A 25,916-nucleotide genomic window follows, 5' to 3' on the forward strand; every position below is an offset into this window, starting at 1 on the left:
TGCGGAAAAGCGTGCATGGTTTGAAACAGTCAGCGCGCTGCTGGAACAAACGCATTCACGAGGTGTTGTTGCAAGCAGGATTCCAGCAAGGAAGAGCAGATCCATGTCTGTACAGCAAAAATGTTGACGGAGAACGCATATATGTCCTTATTTACGTCGATGACATCCTCGTCGCTTGTGAAAATGAAAAGCATATTGAAGGTGTTCACAGTGCACTGAGAAACATTTCGAAATTACCGAGCTGGGTGATCTTCGCTGTTTCCTGGGTATGGAGATAGCAGCTGAAGATGGAAAGTTCTCAATTAGTCTCAAAGGGTACATCGAGAATCCTGCAGGAAAGTATGGCCTTTTGGACTCCAAACCTACGAAAACACCGATGGATCCAGGATATGCAAAGGATGCTGGAATCAGCAAGCCACTTGAGAACGGCAACGATTACCGAAGCTTGGTGGGTGCACTCCTTTACGTTTCTGTGAACAGTGGGCCGGACATCGCTGCAAGTATGTCGATCCTCGGACAGAAAGTAAGTTCTACCACACAAGTGGAGTGGTTGGCAGCCAAAAGAGTTCTGAAGTTCCTGCACTCAACGAGCGATTTGAAATTGACATTCGACGGAAATAATCAGCGCTTACTTGGTTTTGCTGATGCTGACTGGGCGTGCGATTCAGCAACAAGGAAGTCTACGAGGGGCTACGTTTTCATGTATGAAAATAGTGCAATTTCTTGGTGTAGTCGCAAGCAATCATGCGTTTCGCTGTCATCAATGGAAGCAGAGTATATTGCACTCAGCGAAGCTCGCCAGGAAGCAGTGTGGCTTCGCCAACTTCTGCGGGATTTTGGTGAAGAGCAAGAAACTGCAACCATAATCAATGAAGATAACCAGGGTTGTATTTCCTTCGTGAATGCGGGTCGAACGTCGAAAAGATCGAAACACATAGAAACACGTCAATTCTTTGTAAAAGATGTTTGCGACCGTGGAGATGTGAAACTACAATATTGTCCATCGGAGCATAATACAGCAGATTTATTTACAAAACCACTCGGACAATCAAAATTGCTGCAGCATAGTGAAGCTCTAGGATTGTCTTCAGCATTAGAATAGCCGATACACGTTGAGGAGGAGTGATAGATATACAACGCACATCGGCTCACCCCTCGACCCACTAGCGCCTCCGAACTCACCCGAGCAGCAAAGAGCCGAGACACCTCCTTATAACGAACGCAAGAGAGAAGAAGCTTTTCTCATTCGTATGTAAACTTTAAAACGACACGGTCACAATAAAAGTATTTCTTTAGTTTTCACAGAAAACTGTTTTATTTCGTTGTAATATATTGTTGTGGCCAACAGAAGGTGTCGACCATTTTTGTCTCCGAATAGTAAATCCCCAATAAAACCAGAAAATGTATATTGTACTACATATATATCGCCATTTATTTAGTATTATTTAATCATTTGAACAATAATTGCTCACTACTCAAACCATTACAAACTTGTTATTTTCTCGGAATTATATAATTCGCTGCAAGTAATATGAAACATTTATACATGGAAGCTAATCTAGAATAGAATGTCATCGTCGCCTTCATCGAGAAGATTCGCTTGATCTCGAACGTCGATGCCTTTCTCCAACAATGCTGCTCTGCGCTCTTCCTCCTTTTTCTTAGCAATTCGTTTTTTATCCTTCAGATGAGGATATATGAAATTTTGAATAATTATCAACTTAGTTTATATTTGTCAAAAGTATGATGAGTACTATACCTGAATTTTTTTCAAGCGATAGAATTCTTCTCTCTCCAATTCATCTAATTCAGAAATAATGTAAGCCAAAGTACGATCGATACGAGGAATTATTACTGTAAAGAATTATGAAATGAAGGTTATGTAAAATTTTCCAATTTCTCTATCAAATTTGATAGATGATAGTTAAAAACATACATTGCTTATGCTATTCTAGTTCACCCGTAAAACGATTTCTGGAGATAAACGCGGAACAAAGGGATACCTATGCCTCTAAATCAACAGGGTAAATAAACACATCAAAACAAACTAAATTATTCACTAGCGATCGCAGCCGAATGTTCGAATCGGACCTACTCGCCTGTGTTATGTCGAGCCCGATTTCTGGAATACGAGCGTAAGTGGTTCAACTCGTCTTATGGAACAAGGCCAACTCGACAGTGGTTGTTGCCGAACGAATCGTTCGTCTTCTTCTTTTTTGGCTTTTTTATTTTATAGCAGCGGTCGTAGTAGGCGTGCCTGAATTATTTGACAACAATTCGTTTGGAAACCCTTTGTCATTCGACGGTTGAAACAACTGTTCCAAAACAAAAGTTGATCCGTTTTGTTTTGAAGAAGTTGTGCAGGATGAAAGCCGAGTAAAGAGATTTGCTTTTGATGTCCACATTGAAATTCCGGCGTGGTCAGATACTAAAATCGCGAAATAGCTGAATGTGGCTAATCGACCGTGTATGATGTACTGAAACGTGTTTGTGAACGTACAACTGTTGTTCGGATGGATCATAGGACGCGTCGTAGTGGAACTTACGATCGGAAATCGATCGGTCGAAATATTGAGAACAATTAAGGCAAACTCGGGCCTCTCAGACTACGACATCGTCGAAAAACACAACTCTAACTAAAGTAGCATCCGAATAATCTGTATTAGGATTGGGCGATCTTTAGAAAAAGATCAATCTTGATGGATTTATTTTCTAAAAGGGAGCTCAGGGGTCGATTCACTGATTAAATCTTTGCTGAATCGATCTTTGAGAAATCGAATGCCTTTTTTCCCATTTTTTTTACTTGTTCTATATAAGTATGGTCTTTTTATTAAACATGAAAAAACATTTCACATTTCTATTCAAACATCAAAGGCATTTCAATTTGATTCACAAAAAGCCAACTTTAAAGCCTAGAAAAAATGCATTTCCAGAGCATTTATCTTGAACCGTCATGGAATTATTCAATTAAAAAAATTAATTGAAAATTATTATTAGAAATTCAACAAACTGTTGAATCCAATCGTATCATACCACTGGCATTTAGTCGAAATCTTGCTAGTAGTCCCAGTTCTAGTAAAGAACGCTCAGCTGGACCTGATGTCACCATCCCATCTCGTCACAATGTTCACTGTCAGCCTAGTGAATGTGATGGTGTAAATATAACTTGTGACCACAAATATAACGATAACGATAATGACCAAACTTACAAAACTGCTTCTCCCAAATTTACGACTACTAATTTGACAAACTTGAAAGGGGTCCAATGTTTATGAAATTTGCCAAGTGATTTTTTGTGAGAATCAATGTTCACTGGAAAACAAATTTATTTTCTACAGTCAAAAAGATTTGAGATAGCAAAGAAAAGATCGATTTTCGTAAGAAAAAAGATCGATTACTCGATCCTATTTACTATTACTAATATGACATTCTCGAAAGTTATCCAAATGTTTACATTATGTTCATAAAACTTGGCAGGTGATGAGATTAAACTCGATGTACCTTAAAAAAGGATCGAAAAAATCGAAGACAAAAGATCAATCTTTACGATTTTTTCGGGTACAAATCCAAAAAAACCAAAAAAAAATCGAAAATCGAAATGGAAGAGATCGATCTTCTGAAAATCGATCCAAGATCGCCCAATCCTAATCCGTGTGTGAGAAGGTTATCGTAGCAAAAAGGCGCGTTCGAAAGTTGTACAACAAGGTTTTGACGAAGTACGAAGGATGCATGCTGTTGGATGACGAAACGTACGTGAAGAAGATTTTTGAACAGCTCCCAGGCTGATACAGGCCACTGCTAGAGGAGATGTCCTCAGAAAAATTTAGTTTTAGTTAGTCGCTGATAAATTTACCCGGATGGTCTTGATTAGACAAGGCAACATATATATATATTCCACTACTAATGTCCAAACATATACAACGTAGTTTCACTTTGCTATATGTTATGGGCTAAGATACACTCCATTCCGAGTTTTTGAGAAAGAATCTAAATCTGTCCATATTTTGGAAGTTTGCTGGTTAGAAAATGATTCTCAGGACCAACAGGATAACTCATCACTATCAAAGTCGAAGATTTCATATTTTGGTTGAAATCATGCCGTATAGTTTGTTTGCACTGATTGAGCCTGAATGAGGACCTACTCTTTATTAACCTGCAGTAATTCATCCCAGATTGATATTATTCTGTAAAAAGACATCCTTATTTTCGTTTTTTCAATGTTTCACGCCTGACCAAAACAATAAAGATTATAAAGCCAGACTTTGAAAAGCACCGAGCTGTTATATATTTCTGGAAACTCAAAAGTTGTTCTACGGTACAAATTCAATGCGATACCCTGTCATTCGAACACTAAGGGATGAATAGCTACGAAATTTGAACACAATTTTCCTAGAACATATACTTACCATGCTCAATAGCGTTCACTCTTCTGTTTGTAATCTTGATGACTTCATCTAATGTTACAAATGATGTTTGTAATGAAGCAAGTTCAACCAGTAATTTGACCGCACTTTGATAATTTTTCTTTAATTTTTGCATTTGTTGACCACCTTTGGCCAGTCCTGTTAGTTCATAGGTATCGCTACCGTCTTGATACGATTCGAAGACCGGCAGTGTCACACCAGCTACATTGTCTTTCTTGGTTCGTATCTTGATTTGAGCTTTCGTGACATTTTGTAGAACTACCTGGTTGAAATCTCCCGAGAGAAATTTGGCCTCAGCAAGTGAAAAAGCTGCCTCTTTCATCACTTCACCCATCAATGTTTTAGTCTGTAAACATGGAACGTGTACCAAAAAGTTCGATAACATTTATCCCATTTACCTCTATTATTTTACTAAGAATCATACGGAATCTCATCTGGAGCGCATCAGCTTTTTTCTTCAACAATCCATGACCTTTGTGAGCTCCAGCCAAACGAGCCTTCATCTGCATTTGGGCTCTAAACGGGATGATTTCCCAATTAGTTTTGGCTTGAGTTTATACGCAAATATAATTACCCTCGAGATGGGAAGATTGGAATACGGTCCTTCGTTGACATTCTCAATAAATTTGTAACAAATCTTCCAATGAAAGAACCAATGCAGAACAGGTCACAAGATCAAGTGACTGTTTTGCTACACTCATGTGATCCGCGTTGACGGCATTGAGCTTTGTATTACAGAATGGGGGAGTAGGCATGACAATATGGGTTTGCAGAAGAAATGAACACCCTTTTGGAATAAAAATTATGAATGAAAATTATTTTTCCCAAATCAAATTAGTACTTTATCTAAATGAAAATCACTTTTGCTTACAAGTAGTGTAAAAATATCATACAAAAATTGTGTCTAATGATAATTTTATATTATAATGGTAAGTTTTGGTGAAAATATATGAAAATTCATAGAAAGTAGTTTAAATTAGGGTCAGAAAAATGTATTTCTAGTAGAAAAATAACGCCAAGGAAGAATTTTCATACAAATTTTAGCTTTAAAATTGCCTTAGGGCCGACTAATCTGACAGGGAATAGTTGGCCTCATACAAACTAATGTCGTATCCAGATGGCGACACCATTCCACCGTCAACGCGAATAGCTAATGTACATTTGAACAATGACGTCATTTACACCCCTAATGTCATACACACGGTAGCTTAAGTATGGTGGGTCAATACGCAAAAATCCCTCTGTGACATCTTGAAAGTATATTTTTTGTTGTAAACAAAACAACACGCGTGTGCATTGCGCGTTTGCGAAATTGATTCAAAACGACTTTTTACTGACGTTTTGCGTTAGCGTTACGCGATTTGTGCACTACGCCAACGATTACGATCGATTTGATATTTCACCTACGTTATTTTTGTTTTTTTGTAATTACTGGTGATAATGAATCAATAATATTTTCAAGATTTATTTTTCCTAATTTAATTTGTACATATATTCTGAGATTATTCACAATTTTCTTAAAGTTTTACTGTTGCTCAAGATGTATTCAAAGTGTTACGCACAGTGGGTTTGCCCAACCGTCGATGGAAGTGTGAATAAATCATGGGGGTGAGATTGGGTCAAAAACAGAGTAAGTTACTATTAGTAATATCTTGACAAATATTGCGAATACTCTTGAAAGCTGTGAGCCGTTTAGTAGGAGACATATTTTCGCTACTTCCAATGCATAATACCTAACTGTAGCACAAATAGTTATTGTTTCAAAATTCATCAAAGTTTGATGTATTTACACATTTTTTACACATCACACTTTGAATTATTAAACAATGACTGTTTGTACTACAGTTAAGTATCATGCATAAAAAAATGAAAATATGTCTCCTAAACGGTTCGCAGTATTCAAAACTATTCGCAATATTTACCAAATTTTTTTTAATAGTATCTTTCTCCTTTTTTATCCATTCTCACTCCCATCGACGGTATTTTGTAGGGGTTTCTGCACCTCTAAACCAGTTGATGCCACTGCTCCTACACCATGGCTCCATTTAAATTCTAACGATTCAAAATTCAGTGACCTCGAGTGGAGCTCTCACACCGAGTGCGGAAGTATCTAGTTGCACCTCTCCCCCTTCAGTTTTTTTTCCAAAACCAAAAATAACCCTCATGGTCAACAATCAAAAAATCAATTTTATCTGAAACAGTTCGGTTGAAAAGTTCATAAGGTTTACGTCTATATAGCGCCTTTTGCAAAAATCTACTTGACTATCTCAAAACACCATCTTTCAATGGATATGTGTCATTATTTGACAGCAATCGGTCGATTGGTGAGTTACAGCATTGAGAGTGAAGCAACTTTTGTTATTGTGCTGTTTTATCAAGACAATGCACTGTGTCACAAATCAATGAAAACTATGGCAAAATTGCATGAATTGGGCTTCGAATTGCTTCCGCATCCACCGGATTCCTCTAGATCTGGCCTAAGGCGACTATTTTCTGTTGGCAGACCTGAAGAGAATGCTCGCTGGCAAGAAATTTAAGACCGATGATGAAGTTAGTACCGAAACTGAGGCCTATTTTGAGAAAAGAGTACTATAAAAATGGTACTGAAACATTCCTGTGTTTTCTCCTTGAACCATTGAGAAGCCACTTCTTGGATCTGGCTCGTTTTTTGGTGGATATATCCAAGGCCAGAGCTTGAGGTTTCAACAATGCCATCAAAGCAATCTCTGTATGGTGTATGTCGAATCGCGAGGCATTTGTTAATATACCATACATTTTGAAATCTTTATTGAATTTTTCTGATCATTCTGGATTCCCAATATCGTGTACCCAGATGCGTTGCGCACCTCCCACCCGACGTCAATGTCAAAACTCAAGACTACTAATCCGTTTAAGGGTGAATTGCTTCACATACATACATGTCGTCACCAGATATCGACACTGTGTCTTCGTTGACACGTCGATCGCACAATCAAGGAGAAGAATAAGAAGAAGTAGCTCAATCGCAACTAATATATATATATATATATATATATATATATATATATATATATATATATATATATATATATATATATATATATATATATATATATATATATATATATATATATATATATATATATATATATATATATATATATATATATATATATATATATATATATATATATATATATATATATATATATATATATATATATATATATATATATAAGTTAATATCTTAAAATTAATAAATAGCAGTTGATAATAAAATAGTAAAAATCCAGGGAGCTCAAACTTGAATGTCTGTAATAATTATACAAGTACCAGGCACTCACAAATTCTCAGAAGAGAGAGGAATAATTTCGGCAGCTGCAGCAGGAGTACGAGTGCAGAGCCGAAGAAGTTCAGGGATCCGAAGAGTTCAGAATCTCAGTCTTTGTCGTACCAGTGTCGAGTTTAGAAGCATACTCAATAAACGCGCAATATCAAAACGTATTCCACCATATCATAAAATTTAAATTGAACCGAAAAGTAGTTATATCTGATAATTGGCGCAGTCGGTATTCGACTTTACTCCCGGGAGTAACAGAAAATAACGTGATTCTGTTAAGATTATTCGAATTAAGTGAAAGCTCTCATATTTTTGAGAAAAAAAAGTGTTACAATTTTCAGCGTTCAAAATGGACGCCGTTAGCGTCATTACATAATTCATAGTGAACCACGTGTCAAGTGCGTTCTGATCGGAATAAAACCTTATTACAGAGCAAATGCTTGAGGATTTTCCCCTCAGAAAAAGAAAAAAAAACGTTACGTCTAAAATCATTCTAAGTGATTCTAAGACAAAAAAAAGTAGTGACATGAACAAAAAAAAAAGGAGTGACATGGAGTATTTTCCAACGTGTGCTTCAGAAGTGTGCACGTGTGCCAATTCAGAATAGTTTTAAAAAAAAGGGTTCTCAAATGGGGATCAACATAGGGTAGGAGCCTGCCTGTTGGTCTCAAATGTTCCTATCTCACGCCTCCACGAAGATCATATGACGACATTTTTAGATCGGGCGTGAACTGGAAACACACACCTGGTCTTGGCTCCGAGAACGGGTGTCGAAAGTGGCTAAGTGAGGGGGTGCGAGCGAGTCAGAGCGCTATATCTCTCCCGGGGAAGGCCTCCCGGGTCATGGAAGCCTTGCCAACCCGCTGTCTCTCGGGCAAAGGAGATACACCCAATAAAATGGAGCTACGATCACGAAGAGTTATAAGAATGCGATCACCCGAGGAGGGTCCCCGAACTGGAGCTGGTCCTGGAACGGGCGCAAGAGCGAGCGGCCAGCGGCTGGAGGACGAGGTGCAAGAGCGGGCCACCAGCTGGGTTCAACCCGAAGAGCTACCGCCACACGGAAACAGCAGCCATCGACATCACCCAAGAAACGCTGCGCCTACGAGACGTGTTGCGACTGCCAGACGACAGTCGTCCACACTTGTGGGTACCACTAGGCGCCGGATCATGTGGACACACGAAATGAATGAATTCGTGATCCGCGCCTATTACATCTGCACTGCTTTGGAGACGGACATGAGCGGTCGCCCTCGAATACTAACAATGTTCGAGGAAGCGTATCCAGAGTTCGTCGGGAGGCTTGATCAGAACGCGATGAACGCGAGGCGTAGAGCGATAGTACGCAACAACATGCTCTCCCAAACGAAAATCGACGAGATCAAGCAGCAGGTGCAGAGAGAAATAAGCTCCAGGAACAACAGAGCAAGCGATGTGTCGAGACGAAGTTCAGTACGGCTGAGCAATTCATTCGCGAGTGGGGCACGCGAATCAGCACCAGTGGAGGCCACAGTACAACAACCCCCTGAGCCGGAAGATCCACAGCCAGATCAACAACTACTACGCGATCTGGTCTTCCATTACGACGAGGCGATCTCACAGTTCCGCGACACGGACCCTTTGTCGTGCCCCAGGATCCCGAAGTTGCAGCATTCCCGCAGGCTGACAAGTGCAGTAAAGCTCATGAACGAGCACGTTCTTCCGCTGCACTTGGTTGATGCTGAGAACATTGAGGAGCTGCAACTGAAAGTTTACTGTGCTGCTGTGGCGACCGCCAAAAGTTTAGGATACCGTATTAGGCCAAGAGGCGGACTGCTCCAACATCTCCGTGAAAGGCGTAAGCCTCCATGGCGAAGGAGATTGGAGCAACGGATCCTAAACAAGCGCGCCGCAATTGGAAGACTGATGGCGTACAAAAGAGGCAGCAGATCGGCAAAATTATGTCGCCAAGTTGCTGTGATCGTGCGGCCTACTGAACTTCGCCAGCTGGGAGCTCACCAGTTGACGGAAAAACTCGACACACTGGTACAGCAATTGAGCGTCCTAACTAAACGGCTGAAACGTTACTCTGACTCTGCAAAGCGCCAGGAACAAAATCGGATGTTCAGAGATAACGAAAAGGCGTTCTACGACCACATTAGCGACGAGAAGCCCGACTACCGCGAAGGTTTGCCAGATATTAGCGATGTGACGAACTTCTGGGCTGGTATTTGGGAGACCCCAGTACAACATCGCGACGGGAAAATGTGGTTAAGACGGGAGGAGGAGAGTTGTGGTGAAATTGGAGAGATGCCAGCTATCATCGTCGAAGAGAACGATGTCCGCGAAGCCTCGCGGTACCTGAGGAACTGGGCAGCACCGGGCCCCGATGGTGTTCAGAACTTCTGGCACAAGAAGCTGACCGTCGCACATCAAAAGATAGCTGAATGCTTCAACAAGGTGCTACGTGACCCACACAACCTCCCTGAATTCGCCACCCGTGGCGTCACATTCCTCCTCCCGAAAGACAGCAACACATTGAACCCATCAAAGTACAGGCCGATAACGTGCCTATCGAGTCTGTACAAGATATTAAGCAGCATCATAACCGCCAAAGTTTCTGCCCACTGCGAACAACACCATATCATCGCAGAAGAGCAGAAAGGATGCAGAAAAAATACGCATGGCTGCAAAGACCAGGCCATCATCGACGCAACCATAGTCGGCCAGGCGGTTTATAACCAGCGGAACCTAAGCATGGCCTACATCGATTACAGGAAGGCTTATGACTCCATACCTCACTCGTTTCTCGTCCGGGTATTGGAGCTCTACAAAATTGATCCCGTCGTCGTTAGGTTCCTGCAGCATGCGATGAGGCAGTGGAGCACGTCTCTGCACCTTAGTGATGGGGAAAATGTGTTGCAGTCTAGAACGCTGCAGATAAAGAGGGGGATATTCCAAGGCGACTCTTTCAGCCCGCTTTGGTTTTATCTGGCACTAAACCCCCTCAGTAGGACGCTCAATAGGAACGGTCATGGCTATAAGTTAAGGTATGGGGACGGCGCCAACGAAGAAGTGACCCATACCTTTTACATGGACGATCTCAAGGTCTACGCTGATTCACGTCAGCGTCAAGGTGTAGCTATCCGGGTTGTCGAAGATATAAGCAGGGACATCTGCATGGAGTTTGGCCTCGACAAGTGCCGCTGTGTCCACCTGCTGAAAGGACAACTTACCGAATCCGGAGGCTACGAGGTCTATGACGGCGAGTTTATACAAGACATGGTTCGTGGCGAATCCTATAAATATCTCCGACAGCTCACCGGGATTCGCCACTCCGACATCAAGACGGAGCTGCGAGACAAGTTCTTGAGTCGAGTGAACTGTGTCCTGAGGACTTTCCTCAATGCGGGGAACAAGGTACGCGCGATCAACACATTCGCGGTTCCCCTGCTGACCTTCAGTTTTGGTGTAGTCAAATGGAGCAAAACTGACCTAGAGGACCTTGAGAGGAGGATGAGGAAAACATTCAAAGAGGCCGGAATGCACCATCCTCAATCGGCACTGGAGAGAGTTTCACTGCCACGCAAAGAAGGGGGACTTGGAATAGTCGACATATCTGCACTGTGTGTTGCCCAGGTACGACAACTGCGCGAGTACTTCGCAGAACGCGCCAACCAAAACGCGCTATACCGGGCTGTCTGCGCCGCTGACAGAGGATACAGCGCTCTGCACTTGGCGCAAGCGGAGTACCAACTAAACTGCAATCTGCAGACAGTGGAGGAGAAGATTGCAGCTTGGAAGCAGAAGGCAGTGCATGGTGCCCACCCCCATCAACTGGACCGGCCACACGTCGACAAGGCCGCATCTAATCTGTGGCTAACGCGTGGTGAACTCTCTTCAGTAGTAGAAGCCGACATGATAGCCATCCAGGACAGGATAATGCCGACGAGAAACTGCAGGCGGTACGTCTGGTATCAAGACGTTGATGACATTTGCCGGATGTGTCATCAGCCAGGTGAAAACATAGAGCACATTATGGGAGGCTGTCCCGTTTTGGCCAACGCAGCCTACACCGAGCGCCACAACAACGTGGCCCGTATTGTTCATCGACAACTGGCGCTCCAATGTGCTCTACTGGAAGACAACGTACCAAACTACCGGTACCTGCCTGTACCTGTCCTGGAAAATGACCGTTTCAAGCTGTACTGGGATCGCACTGTTCTGACCGATCTCTCGATCCACCACAACCGCCCAGATATAATGGTTTACGACAAGAGCGACCGCAAAGTCACCATCATCGATGTCGCTATTCCACTGAACCAGAATCTGGAGGAGACCCACGGTCGCAAAATCTGCAAGTACCGACCATTGGCCGTGGAGCTCAAGGAACTGTGGGGGCTAAGGGAGGTCCCAAGAATAATTCCAGTCGTTCTCTCTGAAACTGTAATCGTACCGAAGACACTTCTGGAAGCGCTAAAGGTGTTGAACATGGAGAAGGAATTGGCCGGCATCCAAAAGTCGGTCATCCTTAGCACCTGCGCGATTGTCCGACAATTTCTCGGCCAGAACTGAAACAGCACGAGCATGCAGATACGTGCATTCCGCAGAGCCTAGTCCCCCTTTGGCATTCAGAAGCCCGGGGGCAGGTGAAAATTCTGGCTAGGTTCGCCTAGTTAAGAAGTGAGATAAGTCTGCCAAAAAAAAAAAATTGGTTCTCAAATGGGGATCAACATAGGGTAGGAGCCTGCTTGTTGGTCTCAAATGTTCCTATCTCACGCCTCCACGAAGATCATATGACGACATTTTTAGATCGGGCGTGAACTGGAAACACACACCTGGTCTTGGCTCCGAGAACGGGTGTCGAAAGTGACTAAGTGAGGGGGTGCGAGCGAGTCAGAGCGCTATATCTCTCCCGGGGAAGGCCTCCCGGGTCATGGAGGCCTTGCCAACCCGCTGTCTCCCGGGCAAAGGAGATACACCCAATAAAATGGAGCTACGATCACGAAGAGTGCCGAGCACATCAGGATCGACGCCAGTAAGATCCTGATTACGACACACTGGTATGACATGGAAACGGATATGACATGGAAACGGACAACATGCGACCCTAAAGGCTGACAGTCGTGCTATTCTGCTCCCTGAGTAAGGGAGGGTGACACCTTCTTGAAACGGCGGGTGGGGTAATAGTGCGATTGCCCCCGTCCCGGTAACAGCTTGGCTAGTCTTCGGGTACGTTCGATGCTCGTCTAGGCTCAGGCACTAGGTACTAGGCATCAGATGTCACATTCCTGACTTGCGCTGATCCGGCTCTGAACACGGTCCCCATGAAGGACCGTGTCAACCCCTGCATGGCCTCACTGCTTGCATAGATAACCATGGGATCACAAAAAGGCGACTATGTACAACGAGCGGAGATAGCGGCCCGGAGTTGGGACCCAACCAAAATGGAGACAACTAACAAAACCAACGAAGAACGAAGAAACAGTATGATGGATACAGGAGACCAAGCCAACGCGTTCGCTGGTAGTAAAAAGCTGCTGCGATCGCCAATACTGAAACAAGTGGTAACACCAGGTCCTAGTGGCAGTAATGGAGGAATACCCGAGACCCAGCAAAGTCGAGGGATCAATACGCTTCCTGCCAAAGTCCAGCGGTAGTTTAACCCAGGAAGGAGGGTTGACTGGAGAAAGCATTCTGAACACGATCATGATAAGGGTCAATGAACTAGACACATTCGTGCAGGACAAACCCAACGTGCATAAAGAGATCAAGACCAGGGTGTCGGGTATAAGATCCCTCTTGGGACGAGCTATGAAGGAGCACGATGGACTCGTCGAAAGGACGAAAACTGCCGAGAAAACACTCGCAGAAGCGTTGCAAAAAGCTGCAGCTGGACAGGTGACGCCAAAGATTCCTCGAAACCGTTCGGAAAAAAGAAAAAAGGATTCACCAGCAGAAGAAGAAATGCTCAAAAAACGCAAGGACGACCACGACAACGACGATCAAGGCGATAGTGCCGCCCAGGGCGACAACGAAGAGCTGGGTGACAGCGAACCAGAACGGCACCGATAGCAAAAGAAACGACTGGAGCACGGTCACGAGAAGAAACAAGAAAAAATTAGTGAACGAGCAAAAAGAGAGGGAGAGAAAAGGGAAAACGGTGAAAAAAAAGAAGAAAGAGGATGAAAAGAAACAGGGGCCAAATGACAAGAAGCCTAATCCTCGGCGGGCGAGAGGCAAAGGCGATGCACTCATCGTCGAAGCCAAGGGCGACGTATCATATGCTGACCTCTTCAAAAAAATGCGAGAGGACCCTGGCCTCAAGAAACTGGAGGAGAGCGTGGTGAAGTCTAGGCGCACCCAGAATGGCGAAATGCTGTTCGAGCTGAAGAGAGACCCAGAAATCAGGAGCTCTGCATTTAAGGATCTTGTCGAAAGGGCTCTCGGTGACGGAGCGAACGTAAGGGCCTTATCCTCCGAGTCATCGATTGAATGCAGGAACCTCAGTCTGTTCACTACCGAGATGGACCTGCGTCAGAAGTTGGAGGAGGAAAACATCTTGGGGAAAGTTCCGATGAAAATCCGATTAAGAAATGCGTATCGCGGGACGCAGACCGCAACGATTCGTCTCCCAACGGACGCAGCGAACAAGTTGCTGAAGCTAGAGAGTATAAACGTCTGCTGGGCTGTGGGTCGTTTTAGAATCGTTCCGCCTGTTCCAAAGCAATTGGAGCGATGTTTCAAGTGTTTAAACTTCGGCCATCTGGCGAAAGGCTGCTTGGGGCCAGATAGATCCAAACTGTGCAGGAAATGCGGAATAGAGGGACACTTTGCCAGCGACTGCAAGGGAAAGCCAAGGTGTATGCTCTGCGAGGACAGTAATGACCATACGACGGGAGGCTTTAATTGCCCTGTGTACAAACAGGCGAGGGCAAGCGAACAGTGATGGAGATAATCCAAATAAATCTCAACCATTGTGACACCGCACAGCAACTGTTGTGGCAGTCAACGACAGAAACAAAATGTGATGTCGCAATTATCGCGGAGCCGTATCGCATTCCCCCCGGTAACGGTAATTGGGTGACGGATAAAGTAGGAATGGCCGCCATCCAGGTCATGGGCCGATATCCCATTCAGGAGGTAGTCTCGAGGGCTCGCGAGGGTTTCGTGATCACAAAGATCAACGGAATTTTCATCTGCAGTTGCTACGCACCTCCCAGATGGACGATGGACCAGTTCCACTATATGCTGGATGTCCTCACCGAGGAGCTCGCCGAACGAAAACCAGTCGTTATAGGAGGGGATCTCAATGCTTGGGCAGTAGATTGGGGAAGCAGATGCACCAACGCGAGAGGGACTTGCTTACTAGAAGCTCTGGCCAAGCTGTATGTTACCCTGTGCAACGAGGGTACCACTAGTACCTTCCGTCGAGATGGCCGAGAGACCATCATCGATTTGACTTTCTGCAGTCCGTCGTTAATGACAAAAATGAGATGGAGGGTATGCGAAGGATACACCCACAGTGATCATCAAGCCATTCGTTATACCATTGGCCAACGACACTCCGTGGCAGTACGGATAACTAGGACATGCCCGCGCAGGTGGAAGACAAAAATCTTTGACAAGGATCTTTTCATCGAAGCACTACGCGTGGAGAGTGGCATCTTGAACATGAACGCGGATGAACTGACGGAAACGCTAGCCAAAGCATGCGATATAACAATGCCAAGAAAAAGGGAACCCAGGTATAAGCGACCTCCAGCCTACTGGTGGAGTGAGACACTTGGCGTGCTCCGGGCCAACTGCCTCAGCGCCAGAAGACGCTTCCAACGGTCAAGCATAGACACCAGAGAAGAGCGGAGAGTGGAATTTAGAGAGGCTAGATCCACTCTTAAACGGGCGATTAAGCGGAGCAAATCTAATTGCTTCAGGGAGTTATGTCGGGACGTGGACGTCAATCCATGGGGCAATGCTTACCGAGTGGTGATGGCGAAGCTCAGGGGCCCAACGACACCTTCCGAAATGTGTCCCGAAAAATTAAAAACTATCGTGGAAGGGTTATTTCCGCAGCACGACCCAACGACCTGGCCACCCATGCCATATGGAGAGGATGAGGATAACATCGAACGCAGAGAGGTGACGAACGACGAGCTAGTTGCAGCTATGAAACGCCTCAAAACGAAGAAAGCGCCTGGCCCAGATGGAATCCCCAACGTAGCTTTAAAAGCGGCAGTCCAAGCATTCCCTGATATGTTCAGGACAGCAATGCAGAAGTGTCTAGACGAATACTACTTTCCGGATCGATGGAAGGTACAAAAGCTAGTACTACTGCCCAAACCAGGAAAGACGCCGGGTGATCCAGCATCATATAGACCCATATGCCTGTTGGACACTCTGGGGAAACTTTTGGAGAGAATCATCCTCAATAGGCTGACGGAATGCACGGAGGGAGTTCGTGGACTGTCCGATAGTCAATTCGGATTTCGGAAAGGGAGATCCACGGTAGATGCCATTCGCATAGTGGTCGAAAGAGCAAACAGAGCATCCAAACAGAAGCTCAGAGGAAATCGATACTGCGCAGTGATAACGATCGACGTTAAGAACGCGTTCAATAGTGCCAGCTGGGAGGCCATCGCGACTGCGCTCCACACGATGAGAGTCCCTGAATACCTGTGTAGAATACTGAGAAGCTACTTCGAGAACCGTGTGCTGGTGTACGAGACAAACACGGGCCTGGCGCAGATTAAAACTACGGCTGGAGTTCCGCAGGGCTCTATCCTGGGTCCATCGCTCTGGAACAGCATGTACGATGGCGTACTAAAACTGAATCTGCCCAGAGGTGTGAAGATCATTGGCTTCGCGAATGACATTGTTATTCTCGTGACCGGAGAATCCTTGGAACGGGTCGAAATGCTCGCGACCGAATCGATAGACATGATCGGAAGGTGGATGCAAAGTGTGAAACTGCAGATAGCCCACCACAAGACGGAAATGTTGATTGTCAGCAACCGCAGGGCGGTGCAACGTGCAGAAATCACCATCAGAGAGCAATTGATAACTTCGAATCGAGATTTAAAATACCTGGGGGTGCAGATCGATGATCGACTGAACTTCAACAGTCACGTCGACTACGCTTGTAAAAAAGCAACGAAGACAATCAATGCACTGACACGAATCATGCCCAACAACTTTGGCCCAAGCAGCAGCAAGAGGCACCTTTTGGCTAGTGTCTCCTCATCGACATTACGATACGGGGGTCCAGCCTGGATCGCGGCGTTAGAAACTCAGCGGAACATGAGGAGGCTGAATAGTACGTACCGGCTCATGGCGATGCGAGTCGCGAGTGCGTACAGAACCATATCAACAGAAGCGGTCTGCGTCATAGCCAGGTTGGTCCCTATCAACATCATCTTAGCGGAAGACAGCGAGTGCTATATGAGGAGGGGAACCAGAGGAATCCGGAAGCTAATGAAGGCAGAGTCGATGGCTAGGTGGCAGCAAGAGTGGAGTGCGGCTCAAAACGGTAGATGGACGTACAAGCTCATAACGACACTAATGGGCTGGGTAAACAGGAAACGTGGAGAGGTGAATTTTCACCTAACGCAGTTTTTGTCTGGGCATGGCTGCTTCAGGCAGTATCTGCACCGGTTTGGACATGCAAGATCGCCTCTTTGTCCAGAGTGTGGAGATGTGGAGGAAACACCGGAACACGTCGTATTTGTATGTCCAAGATTCACCACAAGGCTCGAGGGGCTGCCTACCCTTCATGCTGGGAACATCGTAGAGGAAATGTGTCGTGACGAGGGCACCTGGAATGCAGTGAACAGTTTAATCGTCCACATCATGTCCGAGCTACAGCGGAAGTGGAGGGCCGACCAGCGTGCGGATAACGCCTGACTATAAAAGATGAACCACAGTGAGATCGGAAGCACCGGAGCACCCCACGAGAGCGGCCGTGACGGAGTGCGCGTTATGTTGGAGGGTACTACCTAATCGGCGCTCCGCTGGGAAGAGAAATCCTGCGAGGGTGACTGTGACGGGGCGCGCGTTACGTTGAAGGGCGCTTCCTAATCGGTTCACGTCTCGACAGGTGAGAAATCCCGCGAGGGTGGCTGTGACGGGTTGCACGTCAAGTTGGAGGGCAATTCCTAATCGGTACACGTCTCGACGGGTAAGCGGAATCTGGCAAGAAGGATTGACAAATTGCTGGCAATGCCTCATGGTGGATTGTAAAGAAGAATACTGCGAGGACTTCGACGAAGCGAGCGCCTAGGAAGGCGTCACCAAATCGGTGTGTGCCTCACGAGAGTTGCTGTGACGGAGTGAGCGTTATGTTGGAGGGCACTACCTAATCGGCGCTCCGTTGGGAAGCGAAATCCTGCGAGGGTGGCTGTGACGGGGCGCGCGTCAAGTTGGAGGGCGCTTCCTAATCGGTGCACGTCTCGACAGGTAAACGGATACTGTCGCGAAGAACAGAAAAATGCCTGCCTGTCAACGCCTTATCGTGGCCTGGATGGAGGAACACTGCGAACATTTCGAAGGAGCGAGCATCATGGAGGAAGCCTGGTGCGTACCCCACGAGAGTAGCTGTGACGGAGTGCGCGTCATGTTGGAGGGCACTACCTAATCGGCGCTCCGTTGGGAAGAGAAATCCTGCGAGGGTGACTGTGACGGGGCGCGCGTTAAGTTGGAGGGCGCTTCCTAATCGGTGCACGTCTCGACGGGTAAATGGATGCCTGCAAAATGGTCATAAGCGCAGTGGAGAGCAATGAATGGTGAATAAGACAATAGAGAAAAAGGGAAGGATCAACGCTAGCTTGCGTTGAAAACTCGTGAAGTGCATGAGCACAGTCGCCCCCTGAAGTAGTCGCCTAGATGTGGTCCCGGGGGGAATGAGGCTACGAGTAGAGGGCTTGGTTTTTGTGGGTGCGATCCCCACTCGACGTCTGGGTTATCCCTTCCCAGATAAGGCTGGAAGAGCGTTCCTCACCTCCTTAAAAAAAAAAAAAAAAAAATTGTTCTCAAATGGGGATCAACACTAGGGAGCCTGCCCGTTGGTCTCAAATGTTCCTATCTCACGCCTCCACGAAGATCATATGACGACATTTTTAGATCAGGCGTGAACTGGAAACACACACCTGGTCTTGGCTCCGAGAACGGGTGTCGAAAGTGGCTAAGTGAGGGGGTGCGAGCGAGTCAGAGCGCTATATCTCTCCCGGGGAAGGCCTCCCGGGTCATGGAAGCCTTGCCAACCCGCTGTCTCCCGGGCAAAGGAGATAAACCCAGAAAATGGAGCTACGTTCACGAAGAATACTTAGAATGCGATCGCCCGAGGAGGGTCCCCGAACTGGAGCTGGTCCTGGAACGGGAGTAAGAGCGAGCGGCCAGCGGCTGGAGGGCGAGGTGCAAGAGCGGGCCACCAGCCGGGTTCAACCCGAAGAGCTACCGCCACACGGAAACAGCAGCCATCGACATCACCCAAGAAACGCTGCGCCTACGAGGCGTGTTGTGACTGCAAGACGGCAGTCGTCCACACTCGTGGGTACCACTAGGCGCCGGATCATGTGGACACACGAAATGAACGAATTCGTGATCCGCGCCTATTACATCTGCACTGCTTTGGAGACGGACAGCCCTCGAATACTAACAATGTTTGAGGAAGCGTATCCAGAATTCGTCGGGAGGCTTGATCAGAACCCCCTGAGCCGGAAGACCCACAGCCAGATCAACAACTACTTCGCGATCTGGTCTTCCACTACGACGAGGCGATCTCACAGTTCCGCGACACAGACCCATTGTCGCGCCCCAGGATCCCGAAGTTGCAGCATTCCCGCAGGCTGACAAGTGCAGTAAAGCTCATGAACGAGCACGTTCTTCCGCTGCACTTGGTTGATGCTGAGAACATGGAGGAGCTGCAACTGAAAGTTTACTGTGCTGCTGTGGCGACCGCCAAAAGTTTAGGATACCGTATTAGGCCAAGAGGCGGACTGCTCCAACATCTCCGTGAAAGGCGTGAGCCTCCATGGCGAAGGGAGATTGGAGCAACGGATCATAAACAAGCGCGCCGCAATTGGAAGACTGATGGCGTACAAAAGAGGCAGCAGATCGGCGAAATTATGTCGCCAAGTTGCTGTGATCGTGCGGCCTACTGAACTACGCCAGCTGGGAGCTCACCAGTTGACGGAAAAACTCGACACACTGGTACAGCAATTGAGCGTCCTAACTAAACGGCTGAAACGTTACTCTGACTCTGCAAAGCGCCAGGAACAAAATCGGATGTTCAGAGATAACGAAAAGGCGTTCTACGACCACATTAGCGACGAGAAGCCCGACTACCGCGAAGGTTTGCCAGATATTAGCGATGTGACGAACTTCTGGGCTGGTATTTGGGAAACCCCAGTACAACATCGCGAAGGGCAAATGTGGTTAAGACGGGAGGAGGAGAGTTGTGGTGAAATTGGAGAGATGCCAGCTATCATCGTCGAAGAGAACGATGTCCGCGAAGCCTCGCGGTACCTGAGGAACTGGGCAGCACCGGGCCCCGATGGTGTTCAGAACTTCTGGCACAAGAAGCTGACCGTCGCACATCAAAAGATAGCTGAGTGCTTCAACAAGGTGCTACGTGACCCACACAACCTCCCTGAATTCGCCACCCGTGGCGTCACATTCCTCCTCCCGAAAGACAGCAACACATTGAACCCATCAAAGTACAGGCCGATAACGTGCCTATCGAGTCTGTACAAGATATTAAGCAGCAACCTAACCGCCAAAGTTTCTGCCCACTGCGAACAACACCATATCATCGCAGAAGAGCAGAAAGGATGCAGAAAAAATACGCATGGCTGCAAAGACCAGGCCATCATCGACGCAGCCATAGTCGGCCAGGCGGTTTATAACCAGCGGAACCTAAGCATGGCCTATATCGATTACAGGAAGGCTTATGACTCAATACCTTACTCGTTTCTCGTCCGGGTATTGGAGCTCTACAAAATTGATCCCGTCGTCGTTAGGTTACTGCAATGCGATGAGGCATTGCAGTAACCATTGCAGTTGTGATGGGGAAAATGTGTTGCAGTCTAGAATGCTGCAGATAAAGAGGGGGATATTCCAAGGCGACTCTTTCAGCCCGCTTTGGTTTTGTCTGGCACTGAACCCCCTCAGTAGGACGCTCAATAGAAACGGTCATGGTTATAAAATAAGGTATGGCGACGGCGCCCACGAAGAAGTGACCCATACCTTTTACATGGACGATCTCAAGGTCTACGCTGATTCACGTCAGCGTCTAGGTGTAGCTATCCGGGTTGTCGAAGAAATAAGCAGGGACATCTGTATGGAGTTCGGCCTCGACAAGTGTCGCTGTGTCCACCTGCTGAAAGGACAACTTACCGAATCCGGAGGCTACGAGGTCTATAACGGCGAGTTTATAAGAGACATGGTTCGTGGCGAATCCTATAAATATCTTGGATTCCGACAGCTCACCGGGATTCGCCACTCCGACATCAAGACGGAGCTGCGAGACAAGTTCTTGAGTCGAGTGAACTGTGTCCTGAGGACTTTCCTCAACGCGGGGAACAAGGTACGCGCGATCAACACATTCGCGGTTCCCCTGCTGACCTTCAGTTTTGGTGTAGTCAAATGGAGCAAAACTGACCTAGAGGACCTTGAGAGGAGGATGAGGAAAGCATTCAAAGAGGCCGGAATGCACCATCCTCAATCGGCACTGGAGAGAGTTTCACTACCACGCAAAGAAGGGGGACTTGGAATCGTCGACATTTCTGCACTGTGTGTTGCCCAGGTACGACAACTGCGCGAATACTTCGCAGAACGCGCCAACCAAAACGCGCTATACCGGGCTGTCTGCGCCGCTGACAGAGGATACAGCGCTCTGCACTTGGCGCAAGCGGAGTACCAACTAAACTGCAATCTGCAGACAGTGGAGGAGAAGATTGCAGCTTGGAAGCAGAAGGCAGTGCATGGTGCCCACCCCCATCAACTGGACCGGCCACACGTCGACAAGGCCGCATCTAATCTGTGGCTAACGCGTGGTGAACTCTCTTCAGTAGTAGAAGCCGACATGATAGCCATCCAGGACAGGATAATGCCGACGAGAAACTGCAGGCGGTACGTCTGGCATCAAGACGTTGATGACATTTGCCGGATGTGCCATCAACCAGGTGAAAACATAGAGCACATTATGGGAGGCTGTCCCGTTTTGGCCAACGCAGCCTACACCGAGCGCCACAACAACGTGACCCGTATTGTTCATCGACAACTGGCGCTCCAATGTGCTCTGCTGGAAGACAACGTACCAAACTACCGGTACCTGCCTGCACCTGTCCTGGAAAATGACCGTTTCAAGCTGTACTGGGATCGCACTGTTCTGACCGACCTCTCGATCCACCACAACCGCCCAGATATAATGGTTTACGACAAGAGCGACCGCAAAGTCACCATCATCGATGTCGCTATTCCACTGAACCAGAATCTGGAGGAGACACACGGTCGCAAAATCTGCAAGTACCGACCATTGGCCGTGGAGCTCAAGGAACTGTGGGGGCTAAGGGAGGTCCCAAGAATTGTTCCAGTCGTTCTCTCTGGAACTGGAATTATCCCGAAGACACTTCTGGAAGCGCTAAAGGTGTTGAACATCGAGAAGGAATTGGCCGGCATCCAAAAGTCGGTCATCCTTAGCACCAGCGCGATTGTCCGACAATTCCTCGGTCAGGACTAAAACAGCACGAGCATGCAGATACGTGCATTCCGCAGAGCCTAGTCCCCCTTTGGCATTCAGAAGCCCGGGGGCAGGTGAAAATTCTGGCTAGGTTCGCCTAGTTAAGAAGTGAGATAAGTCTGCCAAAAAAAAAAAATGCCATTTTGCCATTGCCAAAAATGCCATTAAAATTGAAAAATAATCCACGCTGCAGAATGTAGATCTGCCAAAAGCGTGAGTATAGCACAATTTTCACCAGAGAAACGGTGTTGAAAGATTCCAATCGATAAATTATAAAAATGTTCTAGACTTTCAAATCCACGTAGCAGAGACAAAAACTGCAACACACGTAAGAATCACCCACCAGATAATCGGTGTTTAAATTTTTAATCAATAAATTCGAAAATTTCAGCCTTCCAAATCCACGTAGCAGGGATAATACCTGCGACATGCGTGAGAATCACCCACCAAAGGATAGGTGTTTAAAATTTTCATTCGATTAATTCTTATATTTTTTGAACCATCCAAATCCACGTGACAGAGATAATCTCTGCAACATGTGTGAGAAAAACCCACCAGTGATTTGGTGTTTAAATATTCAAACTGATAAAGTTTTCTAATTCTATTTAATTCATTAAGAATAAACCACGCAGCAAAATGAATTTTTGACACATGCGTGAGAACAGCATACGACTACCTGCAAATAATCCACCAAAAATGGTGTGTTCCCTCATAACCATAAGAATTACAGAATATTTGTTACAAAAGAAAATATATAAATAATTTTCATATATGAGTTATCAAAAACTGTGGAAAAACGACGGAATGATAACTAATTGAAAAATATATTTCGTATTATTAATTTTCAATTATAGGATATGATGGAGCAACATAGCCCAGATGATCGAGAGTTCGATTCAAGCGGAATGAGCTCATCGACGAATCAAAAACTTATCCCTCCGTCATCTCCCCAATCCCAAGCCCAATCTCAATCGCAATCTTTTGTTTCACCTAATCAGAAAGAAGAACGTAATGAAGATGAACGAATTGCGGAAACACATAAAATGTTCCAGCAAGCGGATATAATATTAAAATCTCTGCAAACTCCACAATCGGTACGTGAACTACAGCCGTTTGATGGGAACCCCGTTAAACTGCATAGCTTCATAAGAGCAGTTGAAAATATCATGCCATCCATCGAACCATTGAAGAATACACCGTTCGAAAAAATTTTGCTCCAAGCTATTAGAGCTAAAATTATCGACAATGCTGACCAAGTACTAGAAACCTATGGAACCACTCTCGTCTGGGCTACAATTAAAGCGAATCTAATAACATACTACAACGACAAACGTGACCCTGTAACACTTACACGAGAATTATTCCAAATCCAGCAAACGAACTCCATTGAGAATTTTTTTGGACAAGTTCAGAACTTACTATCGCTGCTTATTAATCATACTTATATATCTGTAAATGAAGAAAATGTTAAACAGGACCGCATTCGTACGCACCAAGAAAATGCCTTACAAGTCTTCCTTGCTGGATTAATGGAGCAAATTGGGGGAAATGTTCGTGCTCGACAACCAATGCATATCAAACAAGCGTTCGATGTTGCCATAGAGGAACGAAATTTCCAAAGCCGAGCTGGTTTATTGAGACTGAATTTACCAGTATCAATTCAACAACCTAAACCAACGAATGTTTACCCTCAACCGATGCAAAATCAATTCAAACCCTTACAAACAACATTCCAGTCGAAGGCCCCAAGAAGGTCAAATTTTATCCCACGTCCACATATGCCCTATTACAACTCAAACCCTAGGTATACTCCAAGAATATTGGCACCTTCAATACAAACGGATGCAAATATCTCAAATCGATCGAACGGTTACGTGAACAGACGTTATAACAGCAATCAACAATACTTTCCTCGAGCACCTCAATCTACTTCAAAGATACCCCCTAGAATACATGAATTACGAAATATAGAACAAGACAACCAAAATAGATATAACGCACATACACACGTCGCTCCTCAACACGAAGTTTACAACAATCAACGGTTGGCTTCCGATACAAATGGAAGTAATATTGTGGGATATGAACAAGGTCGTACAAATAACGGAACAAATTCAATCGGCGGAGACGTTCAACAACAAAGAAATTGTGACAACGTAAATTTTCAAATGGAATCGTGGATACACTTCCCCAGATAGAATCGATGAACTTTATCCCCTATTTGAGACTCCCTACGAAGCAAGGATTCGAATTGAAATTGCTTGTGGATACAGGGGCAAATAAAAATTATTTATGCCCGAGATTTGTTAAGAATTCCTGCAAACTTCCTGTTCCTGCAATGGTTTCGAATATTTCGGGACAACACATTATTGATAGATATGTCAACTTTAACCCATTCCCGGATCTCACGAATGAAATATTCAAATTTCATATTTTCAATTTTCATAGCTTTTTCCATGGCCTGATAGGCTATGAGACACTTCAGAAGTTGAAAGCTAAAATTGATGCACACGAGAATACCTTAACTATATTCGAAACAAAAATTACAATGCACAAAAAATATCCGGAGCCATTTTCAAGAGACATTGCAGGAGGATCGATTTATAGTATAGAAATACCTGTTTCCGAAAAATCTGGCGACTTCTTATTGGAGGATGACCATAAAATTGGTCCATATTTATATATTCACGCTGGACTTTACCAAGCAAAAGAATTCAAAGCAGTTGTCATCATACAAAATTGACGGCGCCAGTGGTTGTGTGGTTAGCGTAACAGCCTCACAATCCGATCGGCCCGGGTTCAATCCCAGCTGGCGTCGTTGGGATTTTCTGAGGCGAAAAATCTCTGGTTACGTCTTCCTTCGGAGGGGAAGTAAAAGAAGTTGGCCCGGCTCATGAGTTGTTGAGTCTGATAGGTAGGAACAGGTGGAGTCGCCTCCCTGATGTCGGTGATTGGCACTGAAGTGGCGGAAATAGGCCGACGAAAAATAAGCGAAGATAAAAAAAAAAAAATCATACAAAATAACTCGGTGCAAACTCAAACAGTTTCGCTATACTATCCGTTTGAAATATCTACGAATAACTTCAAAAGTCCGGTTATTAGAAATGAATTTAATTACATCGGAAATATTCCAAATCGATGCAAAACACTTATAGACCAACTCCGTTTGAACCATCTGAACGTCGAAGAAAAGCGTAATCTACTTTCTGTAATCGGTAAAAATCAAACTGTGTTTCACTTGAATAATGAATCATTAACAACAACTAATGTTGTAAAGCATAAGATTTTGACGAAAGATGACATACCCATTTATCAGAGATGTTATAGATATCCTCACTGCCATAGAGAGGAAGTTTGTAAACAGATCGAGAAAATGTTGAACGAGAATATAATACGACCATCAACCTTGCCATGGAATTCACCCATATGGGTTGTACCAAAAAAAATAGATGCCACTGGT

At 45.4% G+C, this 25,916-nt stretch overlaps 1 protein-coding gene across 1 annotated transcript; it reads right to left on the reverse strand.

Moving 5' to 3' along the window:
• Positions 1 to 1,404: 1,404 nt before the first annotated feature.
• Positions 1,405 to 5,158, reverse strand: LOC129770225 (V-type proton ATPase subunit D 1). The gene is made up of 5 exons (XM_055772922.1): positions 4,999 to 5,158; positions 4,823 to 4,940; positions 4,407 to 4,770; positions 1,760 to 1,854; positions 1,405 to 1,681 (listed from the first exon to the last, which is right to left on the reverse strand). Exons 1-5 carry the CDS (start codon positions 5,037 to 5,039, stop codon positions 1,559 to 1,561), a joined length of 741 nt encoding a protein of 246 aa, XP_055628897.1. The 5' UTR covers positions 5,040 to 5,158; the 3' UTR covers positions 1,405 to 1,558.
• Between the last annotated feature and the right edge of the window lie 20,758 nt (positions 5,159 to 25,916).

The sequence above is a fragment of the Toxorhynchites rutilus genome, chromosome 2 (assembly GCF_029784135.1).
Source record: "Toxorhynchites rutilus septentrionalis strain SRP chromosome 2, ASM2978413v1, whole genome shotgun sequence".
Lineage (NCBI taxonomy): Eukaryota > Metazoa > Arthropoda > Insecta > Diptera > Culicidae > Toxorhynchites > Toxorhynchites rutilus.